The 20,093-nt window shown below is 45.0% G+C and overlaps 1 protein-coding gene across 1 annotated transcript in view; it reads left to right on the forward strand.

Annotated features, from left to right (window-relative positions):
• The first annotated feature begins 577 nt into the window (after positions 1-577).
• Positions 578-20,093, forward strand: part of LOC139385215 (probable E3 ubiquitin-protein ligase HERC1) — a 230,863-nt gene continuing 211,347 nt past the window's right edge. The window contains exons 1-7 of the mRNA XM_071130328.1: positions 578-894; positions 7,571-7,753; positions 8,110-8,892; positions 10,741-10,836; positions 11,007-11,201; positions 17,420-17,731; positions 19,381-19,477. Of these exons, the coding sequence (XP_070986429.1) occupies positions 7,595-7,753; positions 8,110-8,892; positions 10,741-10,836; positions 11,007-11,201; positions 17,420-17,731; positions 19,381-19,477 (1,642 nt within the window). The 5' untranslated portion in view covers positions 578-894; positions 7,571-7,594. The remainder of the gene's footprint in view (positions 895-7,570; positions 7,754-8,109; positions 8,893-10,740; positions 10,837-11,006; positions 11,202-17,419; positions 17,732-19,380; positions 19,478-20,093) is intronic.

A 20,093-nucleotide genomic window follows, 5' to 3' on the forward strand; every position in this document is an offset into this window, starting at 1 on the left:
GTAATATAATAAGGTGTAATAACTATAATAATGTAATAACTGTATAATACAAGTGGCCATTAAAACAGTTATAGTTGACTGCTATTACGTGCTTCATTCATCATTGTGACGGTATTACTGTATTGTGCATAGGGGCAAACATGCATGAACTGGATCCACTAGCCCTGTGTCAAATTTAGGCCCAAAGGCATTTGCAGAATAATTAACTATGATGACGTTGCAAAAATCATTTATATAACCACTGGAATTGATCATTCAATATTGAAATTCTTGCACAACAAGAGTCGGCATGGGTTCGAATCCGACCCCCTGCCCTTAGACTCCCCCTCCCCTATCTTAGACTTCCAACACTTTACTATCTCTTCAATACATCTGCCCCAAAAAATTACGAAAGGACTGGTACTTCCCCACTCCTTAAAAAAAAAGAAACATTTTTTTTTTTTTTTTTTTAACATTATAGACAAAAATAATTTCTGTTAACCATTGGAATTGACCGTTTCATATTGAAATGAATGCATGTTCCTCCTGTTTTCATGCCTGCGGTCAGTCAGAAGCTAAGCCTATAACTGACTGTAGGAGTTCAACACAACACGACAGACAGACGCGTCACTGCAGCCCAGGTCTGGGGCTGAAGGAAAAGGGTTGGGAGTGAACCTCTCATCTGGATCCAATGCAGTGGAAGTTGCAGCCAGAAACGAGAAGGTGGGAAGAAAGGAACTTCTGACTGGCAGCCTTTTTGTTGTTGTTGTTGTAACTAACGACACCTTATCAAAAACCCACAAATACACTTACGGGGATACACAAACCTATACGTTCTGCGGTTGCAGAAACCTTTTGTTATTGCAATGAAGTGTATTGACGTGCCACAGTGAAGGCCCCTTTTGACAGTTGATGGTAAGCTACAGTACCCAGCTAGGCTAGCTAGCTTGGCCTTTCTATGTGTTTAGCTTCAATGCAATGTCAATACTTTTCCTACAATTCATTTTACTATTGCAAAAAACAGTGCCGGTCTTGCTTATCTGTATCTTTGATGGCCAATTAGCTAGCCGTAGCCTGTGTTTGCCATGTACCTACATCTGTATGAGTTGCTTTCAGCTATCTAGCTACCTAGCTAGCTAACAGCAAAGTGGATTCTGTTGGTTAGCATCGGTAGCCTGCTAGCATTAGCTTTATGTTGTGCTTCAGCACCAGTTTACAACATAACAGTAGTTAGCTAACTGTTAGTGTGTAACAACGCTGTAATAAACTTAGCCAGCATGCTAGTGAGTGAATTATTTTGATTATGGCCTATGTAGCTAACAACACAGGCCTAGTAGACTAGTTGAATTGTAGCTAGTTCCATGCGATGGTAGCTACAGTAGCTAGTCTGTTAGCGTACCTTACTATCCAGCTGTGTCATGTCAGTCTAACATATTCCGTGTCTGGTGTATATATTAGTCAAGCTAGTTTACCAATAACAAATAGCATTTATGTTGTTTTTGTGCATAGTCTGTTAAAGCTAGGTAGGTTAGAGATGTGGAATGTGTTAGTTAGCCCGCTAACGTTAGCTACTAGCTAGCTAGTTTGTGCAATTAGTGAAGCTAGCTAGCCAGCTGATTTGCCTACCTTACTGTTTATCTATCATAGGCAAGTATTTAGTAGCTAGCTAGTTAGCTGAAGTAGCTAGCTGAGTTTACAGTATATCAACACTGTATTGCTTACTATGACAATTTACAGTATTCCACCTTGCTGGCCTTACTCACCTGAGGCTGTCACTGGGCACCTACTGATTACACAGTACGATTTATAATATGACAGACAGCTGTCAAAGCAATTCACTTTATGTCAATCTTGTATGTTCAGTAATGCAGCAGGCAGACATAGCACGCCTGCTAATGAGATTGTCGATAATGCAGGTGCCCTTCTTCTTGAGCTCAATATAGCATGGTGAAAGCTGTACATAAAAAAATATATATCAGAATTTGAGTAATTTAGCAGATGAACTTATCCAGAGTGATTTACAGGAGCAATTAGGGTTAAGTGTCTTGCTCAAGGGAACATTGACAGATTGTTCAACTAGTCAGCTTATGGTTTTGAACCAGCTACCTTTGGGTTACTGGCCCAAACGTTCTTAACCACGAGAGGCTACCTGCCGCCCGGCATACAAAAATGATTGTGCAACAAGAGAGAGAGATCAATCCTTCTATAAAACGCACGTAGGAAATGCATTGTCACTGTGTAGTGCCATGGCCACTTCCAGACCGTTAGGCATTAAGCATCACCATAGCTGTGGACAGTGAAATCAATGTTTACAGCTGTTGTTGCAAGATTTCATGGTTGTCGAATGCATGTTTAACCTATGGTACTACTAACATTCAGTTATTTGTATTGCATAGTGTATAATGACGAAAGGTAGCTAACAACTAGGCCTGCTGGTATGAGTGAAGAGGGGGGGGGGGGGGGTGAGGGAATAGCCGAGATGTAATAGACAAGCCAGAAGGGAAGGCGAAAACCTTTCTTCTTCTACACTCGGTATCAGGTGACCTATTCCCCCCCCCCTCCAGATGAAACAGGTTCATAATCCAATAGTAAGTGCTGTTGAAATATTACAGCCTCATTTTGTTGTCTAGGCCTTCCGCATGTTTCTCTCCATGTTGCTTCCCCAACGTGTGTTGCTTCCCTGCGATAGTTCATGCAGGCTATGACTGCTGTGCTGATGTGTACTGGCTGATTGGTCCGCTGGTGTAAATAAGCCTATCCTGCGAGAACTGAGAGTATCTGTGGCAGAAGCACATGTAGGTCTATGTTTACTACTGTTATCCTGTGTAATTGGAATGATCTGAAACGTTTACACCTAGGTCGTTGGGGAATATGCGATGACACCGTTACTTCCAGCAAAATTAGGTCATTACATTGGCTCCATGGATTAGGCCGACAGCATGTTGGTAAATCTTCCCCCGAGGAGTATTGGGGATTGCCATCTGTAGTAATTGGAGCGCAGTGTTAGGCTAGCTAACTGTTTTACAAGTCATACATCATATCAATGGGTCTAGTTGGAGTTGTGAGGACATGTTGGAGTTGTGAGGACATGTTGGAGTTGTGAGGACATGTTGGAGTTGTGAGGACATGTTGGAGTTGTGAGGACGTGTTGGAGTTGTGAGGACGTGTTGGAGTTGTGAGGACGTGTTGGAGTTCCGAGGACGTGTTGGAGTTCCGAGGACGTGTTGGAGTTCCGAGGACGTGTTGGAGTTCCGAGGACACGTTGGAGTTGTGAGGACGTGTTGGAGTTCCGAGGACACGTTGGAGTTGTGAGGACATGTTTTAGTTCTGAGGACATGTTGGAGTTGTGAGGACATGTTGGAGTTGTGAGGACATGTCGGAGTTCCGAGGACACGTCGGAGTTGTGAGGACATGTTGGAGTTGTGAGGACATGTTGGAGTTGTGAGGACATGTTGGAGTTCCGAGGACAGACATGTTGGAGTTCCGAGGACAGACATGTTGGAGCTCCGAGGACAGACGTGTTGGAGTTCCGAGGACAGACGTGTTGGAGTTCCGAGGACAGACGTGTTGGAGTTCCGAGGACAGACGTGTTGGAGTTCCGAGGACAGACGTGTTGGAGTTCCGAGGACAGACGTGTTGGAGTTGTGAGGACATGTCGGAGTTGTGAGGACACGTCGGAGTTCCGAGGACACGTCGGAGTTGTGAGGACATGTCGGAGTTGTGAGGACATGTTGGAGTTGTGAGGACAGACATGTTGGAGTTCCGAGGACAGACATGTTGGAGTTCCGAGGACAGACATGTTGGAGTTCCGAGGACGGACATGTTGGAGTTCCGAGGACATGTTACATGTTAGATCTATAGCGTAGTTCCAGAAGCAGAATGTGGTCAGTGTGATCAATAGTTGTTTAATTGACACACTGGCTTGTTTCATTTCCTGTTGTGAATTGAATTGTTCCTCTCAGGGCAACCAAACAGTGTCGTCTCATCCTCGATGGTAGTCACCCATCCTGTCCTTACTGGACTATTGGCACCAGACGACATGCTTGTTATTTTCTGTTGTGGTCCTTCTTCTCACAGCCACCATATCAAATGGTCTCAATGATTGTTTCCCACCCCTGTCTCAATGGTTAATATCTCCCCCTCTAATATCTTCTGTCAGCTGTGACAAAGCCCCGTCTCCTGTCCTGACGGTCTGATATCTTCTATCTGTCAGCTGTAACAAAGCCCCGTCTCCTGTCCTGACGGTCTAATATCTCTCCTCTGTCTATCTGTCTGGTTGATGTCTATATGTCACGTTTTGGAGGACGCATGGCTCTCAACCTTCGCCTCTTTGGACATAAGTATTCAGACCCTTTACTCAGTACTTTACTCAGTGTTGAAGCACCTTTCTCTTGGGTATGACGCCACAAGCTTGGCACACCTGTATTTGGGGAGTTTATCCCATTCTTCTCTGCAGATCCTCTCAAGCTCTGTCAGGTTGGATGGGGAGCATTGCTGCACAGCTATTTTCAGGTCTCTCCAGAGATGTTCGATCTGGTTCAAGTCCGGACTCTGGCAGGGCCACTCCAGGACATTCAGAGACTTGTCCTGAAGCCACTCCTGCGATGTCTTGGCTGTGTGCTTAGGGTCGTTGTCCTGTTAGAAGGTGAACCTTTGGCCCTGTCTGAGGTCCTGAGCGCTCTGGAGCAGTGTTTTAGGTTTTCCTAAAAATATTTAACCTTTTTATTTAACTAGGCAAATCAGTTAAGAACAAATCGGCCTACCAAAAGGTAAAAGGCCTCCTGCGAGGATGTGTGATTAAAAATAAAATAAATATAAATATAGGACAAAACACACATCAGGACAAGAGAGACACAACACTACATAAAGAGAGACCTAAGACAACCACATAGCATGGCAGCAACAAATGACAACACAGCATTTTAGCAACACAACATGACAACAACATGGTAGCAACATGACAACAACATGGTAGCATCACAACATGACAACTGCATGTTAGCAACACAACATGACAACAGCATGTTAGCAACACAACATGACAACAACATGGTAGCAACACAACATGACAACACAGCATTTTAGCAACACAATATGACAACAACATGGTAGCAACACAACATGACAACAACATGGTAGCAACACAACATGACAACAACATGGTAGCATCACAACATGACAACAGCATGTTAGCAACACAACATGACAACAACATGGTAGCAACACGACATGACAACAACATGGTAGCAACACAACATGACAACAACATGGTAGCAACACAACATGACAACAACATGGTAGCAACACAACATGACAACAACATGGTAGCAACACAACATGACAACAACATGTTAGCAACACAACATGACAACAACATGGTAGCAACACAACATGACAGCAACATGGTAGCAGCACAACATGGTAGCAACACAACATGACAGCAACATGGTAGCAACACAACATGGTAGCAGCACAACATGGTAGCAACACAACATGGTAGCAGCACAACATGGTAGCAACACAACATGACAACAACATGGTAGCAACACAACATGACAACAACATGGTAGCAACACAACATGACAACAACATGGTAGCAACACAACATGACAACAACATGTTAGCAACACAACATGACAACAACATGGTAGCAACACAACATGACAGCAACATGGTAGCAGCACAACATGGTAGCAACACAACATGACAGCCACATGGTAGCAACACAACATGGTAGCAGCACAACATGGTAGCAACACAACATGGTAGCAACACAACATGGTAGCAACACAACATGGTAGCAGCACAAAACAGGGTAGAAACATTGTTTGGCAGAGACAACAGCACAACGGGCAAGAAGGTAGAGACAACAATACACCACGCAAAGCAGCCACAACTCTCAGTAAGACTGTCCATCATGACTAGTCTCACAGTCCCTGCCGCTGAAAAACCTTCCCCACAGCATGATGCTGCCACCACCATGCTTCACCGTAGTGATGGTGCCAGGTTTCCTCCAGACGTGACGCTTGGCATTCAGGCCAAAGTGTTTAATCTTGGAACTCTGGAGCTCTGTCAGTGACCATTAGGTTCTTGGTCAACCCCCTGTTCAAGGCCCTTCTCCTCCGATTGCTCAGTTTGGCCGGGCGGACAGCTCTAGGAAGAATCTTGGTGGTTCCTAACTTCTTCTATTTAAGAATGAAGGAGGCCACTGTGTTCTAGGGGACCTTCAATGCTGCAGCCATTTTTTGGTACCCTTCCCTAGATCTGTGCCACGACACAATCCTGTCTCGGAGCTCTACGGACAATTCCTTTGACCTCATGTCTTGGTTTTTGCTCTGACATGCACTGTCAACTGTGGGACCTCATATAGACATTCCAAATCATGTCCAATCAATTGAATTTACCACAGGAGGACTCCAATCAAGTTGGAGAAAACATCTCAAAGGTGATCAATGGAAACAGGATGCACCTGAGCTCAATTTCAAGACTCATAGCAAAGGGTCTGAATACTTTTTTGTCATTATGTGTGTAGATTGAGGACGTGTTTTTTATTTAATACATTTTAGAATAAGGCTGTAACGTAACAAAATGTGGAAAAAGTTAAGGGGTCTGAATACTTTCCGAATGCTCTGTATATCTGACTGTCTGGTTGATGTTAATATATCTCTCCTCTGTCTGTCTGGTTGATGTTAATATGTCTCTCCTCTGTCTGTCTGGTTGATGTTAATATGTCTCTCCTCTGTCTGTCTGGTTGATGTTAATATGTCTCTCCTCTGTCTGTCTGGTTGATGTTAAAATGTCTCTCCTCTGTCTGTCTGATTGATGTTAACATGTCTCTCCTCTGTCTGTCTGGTTGATGTTAATATGTCTCCTCTGTATATCTGTCTGGTTGATTGTTAATATATCTCTCCTCTGTCTGTCTGGTTGATGTTAATATGTCTCTCCTCTGTCTGTCTGGTTGATGTTAATATATCTCTGTCTGTCTGGTTGATGTTAATATATCTCTGTCTGTCTGGTTGATGTTAATATGTCTCTCCTCTGTCTGTCTGGTTGATGTTAAAATGTCTCTCCTCTGTCTGTCTGATTGATGTTAACATGTCTCTCCTCTGTCTGTCTGGTTGATGTTAATATGTCTCCTCTGTCTGTCTGGTTGAAGTTAATATGTATCTCCTCTGTCTGTCTGATTGATGTTAACATGTCTCTCCTCTGTCTGTCTGGTTGATGTTAATATATCTCTGTCTGTCTGGTTGATGTTAACATGTCTCTCCTCTGTCTGTCTGGTTGATGTTAACATGTCTCTCCTCTGTCTGTCTGGTTGATGTTAATATATCTCTTTCTGTCTGGTTGATGTTAACATGTCTCTCCTCTGTCTGTCTGGTTGATGTTAATATATCTCTTTCTGTCTGGTTGATGTTAACATGTCTCTCCTCTGTCTGTCTGGTTGATGTTAATATATCTCTTTCTGTCTGGTTGATGTTAACATGTCTCTCCTCTGTCTGTCTGGTTATGTCATAGCTTATTGTTGTTCCTATGATTGTTTCCCTTTCTTAATGGTTAGGCCTCGTTAATATCTGTCCCCCTGTCCTCCCAGGACTAATGGCAGCAGAGTGACATCATGGCCCTGATGATTCCTCCAGTGAAGCTCAAATGGCTGGAGCACCTGAACGGCTCGTGGATCACGGACGACAGCGAGTCCATCTCCACGCGGGAGGGCGTGTCCGTGCTCTACTCCAAGCTGCTCACCAACAAAGAGGTGGTCGTCCTTCCCCAGCAGGTGGGAGCAGAATGAGATTGAGTTAATGTCTGTGTGTACCAAATGGAACTCGGCTTCTCTGTGTAGAGGCCATATCGCGACACAGCCAATACTTTATTGTCTGCATTGCGCAGAAATGTAGTTTTGCGTCACAAGCTCTATATGTCATCGCTAATCCTGAGTGCCAGTTTGTTTATACTATCATACCAACTCCTTGTCAGTCTCTGTCATGACCAACATCTGTTTGGTCCTGAACACAAACAGATCTGGGATCAGAATAAAAGGTTTAACGAGGCCCACAGTGAAAACATCACATAGCTAACACATCATCACCACACACACACTACATCGGCCTAATATCAATGCTGTGTCCTCAGGTGTTGTGTCTGAAGGGACCCCAGCTGCCAGACTTTGAGCGTGAGTCCCTGTCCAGCGATGAACAGGAACACTACCTAGACGCCCTCCTCAGCAGCCAGATGGCGTTGGCCAAGATGGTGTGTTCCGACTCTCCCTTCGCCTCCGCTCTACGCAAACGCCTGCTGGTCCTCCAGAGGATCTTCTTCGCTCTGTCCAACAAGTACCACGACAAGGGCAAAGTCAAGCAGCAGCAGCACTCGCCCGACAACAACTCCGGATCGTCCGATCTGCACTCTGTCAGCGAGCGGCCGCGGTCCAGCACCGATGCTCTGATCGAGATGGGGGTCCGAACGGGCCTCAGTCTGCTGTTCGCTCTGCTCCGGCAGAGCTGGTTGATGCCGCCGCCGGGCCCCGGAGGACTCAACCTCTGTAACGACGTCATCCACACGGCCATGGACGTGGTCTCGTCCCTGCCGCCCCTCTCCCTGGCCAACGAGAGTAAGATCCCCCCTATGGGTCTGGACTGCCTGACCCAGGTCACCGCTTTCCTCAAGGGAGTGACCATGCCAAACTCCGGGGCGGACGTCCTGGGTCGGAGGCTGGCGTCGGAGCTGTTGCTGGGCCTGGCTGCCCAGAGGGGGTCCCTGAGGTACCTTCTGGAGTGGGTGGAGATGGCCCTGGTGGCGTCCGCCGTGGTCAGCACCATGGAGAAGGAGAAGATGAAGGCGTGTCTGCTGAACCAGGAAGGGCTGATTGGATACGACTGCTTCATGAACATCCTCATGCAGATGAGACGTTCCCTGGTAAGAGTCCTATAAACAACCAATCAAATCTATTCATAAAGCCCTTCGTACATCAGCTGATGTCACAAAGTGCTGTATACAGAAACCCAGCCTAAAACATGGCTACATGTCTCTGTGGCTGACTGTGTATCTGATGTCTCCCTATATGTCTCTGTGGCTGACTGTGTATCTGTGATGTCTCCCTATATGTCTCTGTGGCTGACTGTGTATCTGTGATGTCTCCCTATATGTCTCTGTGGCTGACTGTGTATCTGTGATGTCTCCCTACATGTCTCTGTGGCTGACTGTGTATCTGTGATGTCTCCCTATATGTCTCTGTGGCTGACTGTGTATCTGTGATGTCTCCCTATATGTCTCTGTGGCTGACTGTGTATCTGTGATGTCTCCCTACATGTCTCTGTGGCTGACTGTGTATCTGTGATGTCTCCCTATATGTCTCTGTGGCTGACTGTGTATCTGATGTCTCCCTATATGTCTCTGTGGCTGACTGTGTATCTGTGATGTCTCCCTATATGTCTCTGTGGCTGACTGTGTATCTGTGATGTCTCCCTATATGTCTCTGTGGCTGACTGTGTATCTGATGTCTCCCTATATGTCTCTGTGGCTGACTGTGTATCTGTGATGTCTCCCTATATGTCTCTGTGGCTGACTGTGTATCTGTGATGTCTCCCTATATGTCTCTGTGGCTGACTGTGTATCTGTGATGTCTCCCTATATGTCTCTGTGGCTGACTGTGTATCTGTGATGTCTCCCTATATGTCTCTGTGGCTGACTGTGTATCTGTGATGTCTCCCTATATGTCTCTGTGGCTGACTGTGTATCTGTGATGTCTCCCTATATGTCTCTGTGGCTGACTGTGTATCTGATGTCTCCCTATATGTCTCTGTGGCTGACTGTGTATCTGATGTCTCCCTATATGTCTCTGTGGCTGACTGTGTATCTGTGATGTCTGACTGTATCTGATGTCTCCCTATAGGTCTCTGTGGCTGACTGTGTATCTGATGTCTCCCTATATGTCTCTGTGGCTGACTGTGTATCTGTGATGTCTCCCTATATGTCTCTGTGGCTGACTGTGTATCTGTGATGTCTCCCTATATGTCTCTGTGGCTGACTGTGTATCTGTGATGTCTCCCTATATGTCTCTGTGGCTGACTGTGTATCTGTGATGTCTCCCTACATGTCTCTGTGGCTGACTGTGTATCTGTGATGTCTCCCTATATGTCTCTGTGGCTGACTGTGTATCTGATGTCTCCCTATATGTCTCTGTGGCTGACTGTGTATCTGTGATGTCTCCCTATATGTCTCTGTGGCTGACTGTGTATCTGTGATGTCTCCCTATATGTCTCTGTGGCTGACTGTGTATCTGATGTCTCCCTATATGTCTCTGTGGCTGACTGTGTATCTGTGATGTCTCCCTATATGTCTCTGTGGCTGACTGTGTATCTGTGATGTCTCCCTATATGTCTCTGTGGCTGACTGTGTATCTGTGATGTCTCCCTATATGTCTCTGTGGCTGACTGTGTATCTGTGATGTCTCCCTATATGTCTCTGTGGCTGACTGTGTATCTGTGATGTCTCCCTATATGTCTCTGTGGCTGACTGTGTATCTGTGATGTCTCCCTATATGTCTCTGTGGCTGACTGTGTATCTGATGTCTCCCTATATGTCTCTGTGGCTGACTGTGTATCTGATGTCTCCCTATATGTCTCTGTGGCTGACTGTGTATCTGTGATGTCTGACTGTATCTGATGTCTCCCTATAGGTCTCTGTGGCTGACTGTGTATCTGATGTCTCCCTATATGTCTCTGTGGCTGACTGTGTATCTGATGTCTCCTGACTCTCGACCAGGGCTCGTCAGCAGACAGGAGTCAGTGGAGGGAACCGACGCGGACATCAGACGGGCTGTGCTCTTTGTATGAAGCAGCTCTCTGTCTGTTCGAAGAGGTAAAATATCAACTCAAATACAGTTTTTTTTTACAGGTCAATTTACGTTTATAAAAAATAAATTATCTTCTGAAAAGCTTTTATACTGCTTATGAATGTGATATGTATGGGTTACGAAGGTTTACATGTAGGTAGGTAGCCTTCTCAAGTTAAGCACTACTTCCTCCCAGGTGTGCAGGATGGCGTCAGACTACTCCCGTACCTGTGCCAGCCCAGACAGCCTCCAGAGCGGCGAGGCTCCCATGCTGTCAGAGACGTGTGAGGTGTACGTCTGGGGCAGTAACAGCTCCCACCAGCTGGTGGAGGGAACACAGGAGAAGATCCTGCAGCCCAAGTTGGCACCCAGCTTCGCCGACGCACAGACGGTAAGAGACCACAGGTCTCCAAAGGTGTGTTTGTGTGTCATTTCCTGTTTGTCTTTTTATTTTTTTAAAGCCAGTGGTTCTCAAAGCTCTTCTCGGGTGAACCTCCAGACGTTTCACAATTTTTGTTGTGTCCTTGAATTAGGTCACCTGATCTAATCAAGGACTTGATGATTAGTTGACGATTAGTTGACGATTAGTTGAATCAGGTGGGATAGCTCTGAATTAGTTAAAATATATGGAAGGGCTCGTGTGGGGGGGGGGGCCCAGAGGGGTTTGACAACCACTGGTTTATAAGGAAAGCTGATTCCCCTCGGTATTACGTCTCTGGAGAAGTTAGCTAGTGTAGCCTAGTTCTGAGAGGAGACCTTAAAGAAGAGACAGAGTGAAAATCCATTGGAGCGTGAAGAGTGGCTTTCATGGATTAAAAAGTAAAGTTCACTCTGTGCTTCCCATCTTCTGTTCCCCAATCATGGTTGGTTATTGAGATATTACATTAAGCTTGGGCGGTATTCATGGTTGGTTATTGAGATATTACATTAAGCTTGGGCGGTATTCGGATTGTCATACCCTCAAGCCGATCTTGTGCCATACCGGGATATTCGGTAATACCGGGATATTCGGTAATACCGGGATATTCGGTAATACCGGGATATTCGGTAATACCGGGATATTCGGTAATACCGGGATATTCGGTAAAACCGGCAATGAACAAAATGGGCACAATTTTCAAACCCCACTGAGCTTCTGTAATCCGAAAGGTTAGCAATGCTAACAAGTACATTTAAAATCCCATAGAGAATGCTAACCAAATGCTAACGAGTGCATTGTGAACATTTTATACAGTATTTGACATAGACAATTTTCAGGACAGACGTCCTAGCTCATAAAGTTAGGCAAAAATGGTACTCACAGTTTGCTGCACGCACAAAACCTATATTAGACAGAAAGGGGGGGGATACCTAGTCAGTTGTACAACTGAACGCATTCAACTGAAATGTGTCTAAGCATTTAACCCAACCCCTCTGAATCAGAGAGGTGCGGGGGGGGGCATAATCAACATCCACGTCTTCCTCATTTAACCCAACCCCTCTGAATCAGAGAGGTGTGGGCATAATCAACATCCACTTGATCCTCTTGATTCTCTGCTGTTACCAAGTGAAGCTTGATTGTAGAAGAAACTAACCGCTTAGCTAGATAGCTAACGAGCTACTAAATTAGCAAACCAAATGCACAGAGCATTGAGCACATTTCAGACAGTTAACTTAATAATTATAAGATATCTAGCCGGAAAACATTTAGTTGTGGATTACATACTGCAACTAGATAGCCTGGCGAGTGACTCACAAGCAATGATGTGTATAAACCCTGGATGACTGACAGGGGGTGCTGTATTGAAGCCACAGGGCAGCCATCTTGGTACTCCTCCTCCGTTGTAAAAAAAAAAAGATTGTAAAGCTATAGAAATGCATTTATAAATGTCTTTATTCATTTTCAACACATTTATTCCATTACAGACACCTTAATGCATACTTTTAACACTAAAAGCTAAACATAACATTTTAAAATAAAATAAAAATATATTTTTTGGAGAGGGCTAATGTTACTGTCTCCAATACAACAGAAAAATACTTAAATACACATGTGGTTTTGTCCACATAGAGTTCTATCCATTCCTATGGAGGACTGCTCCTACTGGGGAGAACCAATATGGCCGACCGGTGGTTTCAAAGCCCCTCAATGGCCAGTACATAGTATCAGCAAACCAGGGTTAATATACACGATTGCTCACAAGGCTCCGGGTGTCACGTTCGTCATAACGAGGAGACCAAGGCGCAGCGTGATTAGAAGACATTCTTCTTTTAATTAAACGAACAACACTTATTAACAAAATAACAAAACGAACGTGAAGCTACAAAAGCAAGTGCTGACAGGCAACTAACTACACATAGACAATAACCCACAAAATACCCAAGGAATATGGCTACCTAAATATGGTCCCCAATCAGAGACAACGATAAACAGCTGCCTCTGATTGGGAACCAATCTAGGCTACCATAGACATAGAAACACCTAGATATACAACAACCCCATGACATACAAAACCCCCTAGACAATACAAAACCCCCCTAGATATACAACAACCCCTAGATATACAAAAACCCCCTAGATATACAACAACCCCTAGACATACAAAACCCCCTAGACAATACAAAACCCCCTAGATATACAACAACCCCTAGACATACAAAACCCCCTAGATATACAACAACCCCTAGACATACAAAACCCCCCTAGGTATACAACAACCCCTAGACATACAAAACCCCCTAGACAATACAAAACCCCCCTAGATATACAACAACCCCTAGATATACAAAAACCCCCTAGATATACAACAACCCCTAGACATACAAAACCCCCTAGACAATACAAAACCCCCTAGATATACAACAACCCCTAGACATACAAAACCCCCTAGATATACAACAACCCCTAGACATACAAAACCCCCCTAGATATACAAAACCCCCTAGATATACAACAACCCCTAGACATACAAAACCCCCCTAGATATACAACAACCCCTAGACATACAAAACCCCCCTAGATATACAACAACCCCATGACATACAAAACCCCCTAGACAATACAAAAACCCCCTAGATATACAACAACCCCTAGACATACAAAACCCCCCTAGATATACAACAACCCCTAGACATACAAAAACCCCCTAGATATACAACAACCCCTAGACATACAAAACCCACCTAGATATACAACAACCCCTAGACAATACAAAACCCCCCTAGATATACAACAACCCCATGACATACAAAACCCCCTAGACAATACAAAAACCCCCTAGATATACAACAACCCCTAGACATACAAAACCCCCCTAGATATACAACAACCCCTAGACATACAAACCCCCCTAGATATACAACAACCCCTAGACATACAAACCATCCTAGATATACAACAACCCCTAGACATACAAAACCCCCTAGATATACAACAACCCCTAGATATACAACAACCCCTAGATATACAACAACCCCTAGACATACAAAACCCCCTAGACAATACAAAACCCCCTAGACAATACAAAAACCCCCTAGATATACAACAACCCCCTAGATATACAACAACCCCTAGACATACAAACCCCCCTAGATATACAACAACCCCTAGACATACAAACCCCCCTAGATATACAACAACCCCTAGACATACAAACCCCCCTAGATATACAACAACCCCTAGACATACAAAACCCCCCTAGATATACAACAACCCCCTAGATATACAACAACCCCCTAGATATACAACAACCCCTAGACATACAAAACCCCCTAGATATACAACAACCCCCTAGATATACAACAACCCCTAGACATACAAAACCCCCTAGATATACAACAACCCCCTAGATATACAACAACCCCTAGACATACAAAACCCCCCTAGATATACAAAACCCCCCTAGATATACAACAACCCCCTAGATATACAACAACCCCCTAGATATACAACAACCCCTAGACATACAAACCCCCCTAGATATACAACAACCCCCTAGATATACAACAACCCCCTAGATATACAACAACCCCTAGACATACAAACCCCCCTAGATATACAACAACCCCCTAGACATACAAAACCCCCTAGATATACAACAACCCCATGACATACAAAACCCCCTAGATATACAACAACCCCCTAGATATACAACAACCCCCTAGACATACAAAACCCCCTAGATATACAACAACCCCCTAGACATACAAAACCCCCTAGATATACAACAACCCCATGACATACAAAACCCCCTAGATATACAACAACCCCCTAGATATACAACAACCCCCTAGACATACAAAACCCCCTAGATATACAACAACCCCCTAGACATACAAAACCCCCTAGATATACAACAACCCCATGACATACAAAACCCCCTAGATATACAACAACCCCCTAGACATACAAAACCCCCTAGATATACAACAACCCCTTGACATACAAAACCCCCTAGACATACAACACCCCCTAGATATACAAAACCCCCTAGATATACAACACCCCCTAGATATACAACACCCCCTAGATATACAACACCCCCTAGATATACAACACCCCCTAGATATACAACACCCCCTAGATATACAACACCCCCTAGATATACAACAACCCCTAGACATACAAACCCCCCTAGATATACAAACCCCCCTAGACATACAAAAACTACACAAACCACCCTCGTCACACCCTGACCCGACCAAAATAATAAAGAGGTCAGGTCAAAGGTCAGGGTGGGACTACCGGTAAGCTTCAGAATGGATAATGATGTGTCAGGTGAAATTAAGAACACGGTCTCCTTTATCTCCGTATTACACCTGGCGACTGCAGATATTTAACATTAAAAGTAGCTTCTAATTTTTTTAAATGTATTTCCATTTTTTTATTAAAAATCGAAGAAATAATTTCTACGTTATTGACGGTATTGGAAAAACCATCCTCTGGCTAGCTAGTTATACTATACTATCGGTATACCGTCCAAGTGTAACCAGTGTGAAATGGCTAGCTAGTTATACTATACTGTCGGTATACCGTCCAAGTGTAACCAGTGTGAAATGGCTAGCTAGTTATACTATACTGTCGGTATACCGTCCAAGTGTAACCAGTGTGAAATGGCTAGCTAGTTATACTATACTGTCGGTATACCGTCCAAGTGTAACCAGTGTGAAATGGCTAGCTAGTTATACTATACTGTCGGTATACCGTCCAAGTGTAACCAGTGTGAAATGGCTAGCTAGTTATACTATACTGTCGGTATACCGTCCAAGTGTAACCAGTGTGAAATGGCTAGCTAGTTATACTATACTGTCGGTATACCGTCCAAGTGTAACCAGTGTGAAATGGCTAGCTAGTTATACTATACTGTCGGTATACCGTCCAAGTGTAACCAGTGTGAAATGGCTAGCTAGTTATACTATACTGTCGGTATACCGTCCAAGTGTAACCAGTGTGAAATGGCTAGCTAGTTATACTATACTGTCGGTATACCGTCCAAGTGTAACTAGTGTGAAATGGCTAGCTAGTTATACTATACTGTCGGTATACCGTCCAAGTGTAACCAGTGTGAAATGGCTAGCTAGTTATACTATACTATCGGTATACCTTCCAAGTGTGACCAGTGTGAAATGGCTAGCTAGTTATACTATACTATCGGTATACCTTCCAAGTGTGACCAGTGTGAAATGGCTAGCTAGTTATACTATACTGTCGGTATACCGTCCAAGTGTAACCAGTGTGAAATGGCTAGCTAGTTATACTAACCTATCGGCATACCGTCCAAGTGTAACCAGTGTGAAATGGCTAGCTAGTTATACTATACCGTCGGTATACCGTCCAAGTGTAACCAGTGTGAAATGGCTAGCTAGTTATACTAACCTATCGGCATACCTTCCAAGTGTAACCAGTGTGAAATGGCTAGCTAGTTATACTATACTATCAGTATACCGTCCAAGTGTAACCAGTGTGAAATGGCTAGCTAGTTATACTATACTATCGGTATACCGTCCAAGTGTAACCAGTGTGAAATGGCTAGCTAGTTATACTATACCGTCGGTATACCGTCCAAGTGTAACCAGCGTGAAATGGCTAGCTAGTTATACTATACCGTCGGTATACCGTCCAAGTGTAACCAGTGTGAAATGGCTAGCTAGTTATACTATACTGTCTGTATACCGTCTAAGCCTATATTGAATGTCTTAAACCAGTGTTCCTTAACGCTGACCAGTGTGAATCCTAAACCCTGTGCTTGTCTGTCTGTGTCAGATGGTTAGGAAATGCCCATTGACCAGTGTGAATCCTAAACCCTGTGCTTGTCTGTGTCAGATGGTTAGGAAATGCCCATTGACCAGTGTGAATCCTAAACCCTGTGCTTGTCTGTGTCAGATGGTTAGGAAATGCCCATTGACCAGTGTGAATCCTAAACCCTGTGCTTGTCTGTGTCAGATGGTTAGGAAATGCCCATTGACCAGTGTGAATCCTAAACCCTGTGCTTGTCTGTCTGTCTCAGATGGTTAGGAAATGCCCATTGACCAGTGTGAATCCTAAACCCTGTGCTTGTCTGTGTCAGATGGTTAGGAAATGCCCATTGACCAGTGTGAATCCTAAACCCTGTGCTTGTCTGTCTGTGTCAGATTGAGGCAGGCCAATATTGCACCTTCGTCATCTCTTCTGACGGCTCTGTCAGAGCCTGTGGCAAAGGCAGCTACGGCAGATTGGGTCTGGGAGACTCCAACAACCAATCGTCTCTCAAGAAGCTGACCTTTGAACCTCACCGCGCCATCAAAAAGGTGACGTCATCGAAGGGTTCGGACGGACACACACTGGCCTTCACCACGGAGGGAGAGGTGTTCAGTTGGGGAGACGGGGACTACGGAAAGTTGGGGCATGGGAACAGCTCCACACAGAAGTACCCCAAACTCATCCAGGGACCTCTGCAGGGAAAGGTAGGACTCAGACTACCACAGCCCCTAGACCACCACAGCCCCCAGACCATCACAGCCCCCAGACCATCACAGCCCCCAGACAACCACAGCCCTCAGACCACCACAGCCCCTAGACCACCACAGCCCCCAGACCACCACAGCCCACAGACCACCACAGCCCCTAGACCACCACAGCCCCCAGACCACCACAGCCCCCAGACCACCCACCACAGCCCCTAGACCACCACAGCCCCCAGACCACCACAGCCCCCAGACAACCACAGCCCATAGACCACCACAGCCCCTAGACAACCACAGACCACCACAGCCCCTAGACCATCACAGACCACCACAGCCCCCAGACCACCACATCCCACAGACCACCACATCCCACAGACCACCACATCCCACAGACCACCACAGCCCCCAGACAACCACAGCCCATAGACCACCACAGCCCCTAGACCACCACAGACCACCACAGCCCCTAGACCGTCACAGACCACCACAGCCCCTAGACCATCACAGACCACCACAGCCCCTAGACCATCACAGACCACCATAGCCCACAGACCACCACAGACCACCACAGCCCCCAGACCACCACATCCCACAGACCACCACAGCCCCTAGACCACCACAGCCCCTAGACCACCACAGCCCCCAGACCACCACAGCCCCAAGACCACCACAGCCCCAAGACCACCACAGACCACCACAGCCCCTAGACCACCACAGCCCCTAGACCACCACAGCCCAAGACCACCACAGCCCCTAGACCACCACAGCCCCTAGACCACCACAGCCCCCAGACCACCACAGCCCCAAGACCACCACAGCCCCAAGACCACCACAGACCACCACAGCCCCTAGACCACCACAGCCCCTAGACCACCACAGCCCAAGACCACCACAGCCCCTAGACCACCACAGCCCCTAGACCACCACAGCCCCTAGACCACCACAGCCCACAGACCACCCACCACAGCCCCTAGACCACCACAGACCACCACAGCCCCTAGACCACCACAGTGTGTTGTTTGTCATGACTTGTTTGAGATAATTCACAGAATCTATTGCTTTACCAATAGAGATGTGTTGAGTGTTATGTAAGGGATAATCAACCAATAGAGATGTGTTGAGTGTTATTGTAAGGGATAATCAACCAGGGACTATGTGTTCTATAGAATATAATGAACGACGTGGGAAGGTGTGTTTCCACGACACGGTAACCGAGAGGAACCGACTTCCACGGAGTCACGTTATCTTCCATTATATCCCTTTTATACCAAGGCTATAATTGAACACATTTGCCAGGTAGAAATGTGTTTATCGTACACTTTGAAACAGTGGGGCAAGTTTACAGTAGTTGCCTCGGTAACCAAACAGACTCGTTAGCTTAGCTAACCGAACCACCAGTCCTAGTTTGCTATTATGAAAAATCTTAATGTTGAATTATGCTTTCAAAAGCAGCTAAAACATCTAAGAATGAACCATAGTCATTTAATTATCCCGGGCATTATAGGATACATAATGCATGCTCTAGAAAAGCTCTTCCGAGCCAATCAGAAACGGGGGTTTCAACAATGCCATGGTATAATAATGTGTCATTTCATTAAACAAGTGTGTTTTAGTGTGTCGTGTCTCAATGCTGAACGTTGTTGGGCCAGGTGGTGGTGTGTGTGTCAGCGGGCTACCGACACAGTGCAGCGGTCAGTGAGGATGGAGAGCTCTACACGTGGGGTGAAGGAGACTTCGGGAGATTAGGTAAATGTTAGCACTATTAGCACCCTGAACATTATTACCTCTGAACATTATTACCTCTGAACATTATTACCTCTGAACATTATTACCTCTGAACATTATTACCTCTGAACATTATTACCTCTAAACATTATTACCTCTGAACATTATTACCTCTGAACATTATTACCTCTGAACATTATTACCTCTGAACATTATTACCTCTGAACATTATTACCTCTGAACATTATTAACACTGAACATTATTACCTCTGAACATTATTACCTCTGAACATTATTAACACTGAACATTATTACCTCTGAACATTATTACCTCTGAACATTATTACCTCTGAACATTATTACCTCTGAACATTATTACCTCTGAACATTATTAACACTGAACATTATTACCTCTGAACATTATTACCTCTGAACATTATTACCTCTGAACATTATTACCTCTGAACATTATTACCTCTAAACATTATTAACACTGAACATTATCAGCACTCTGAACATTATCAGCACTCTGAACATTATTAAAACTAAACATTATTAACATTGTTTTACTGCTTGAGGGTTCTACACTAACTAGTTCAGTTGGTGGAACTGGTGCTACTAACTAGTTCAGTTGGTA

Source organism: Oncorhynchus clarkii, chromosome 26, assembly GCF_045791955.1.
Source record: "Oncorhynchus clarkii lewisi isolate Uvic-CL-2024 chromosome 26, UVic_Ocla_1.0, whole genome shotgun sequence".
Lineage (NCBI taxonomy): Eukaryota > Metazoa > Chordata > Actinopteri > Salmoniformes > Salmonidae > Oncorhynchus > Oncorhynchus clarkii.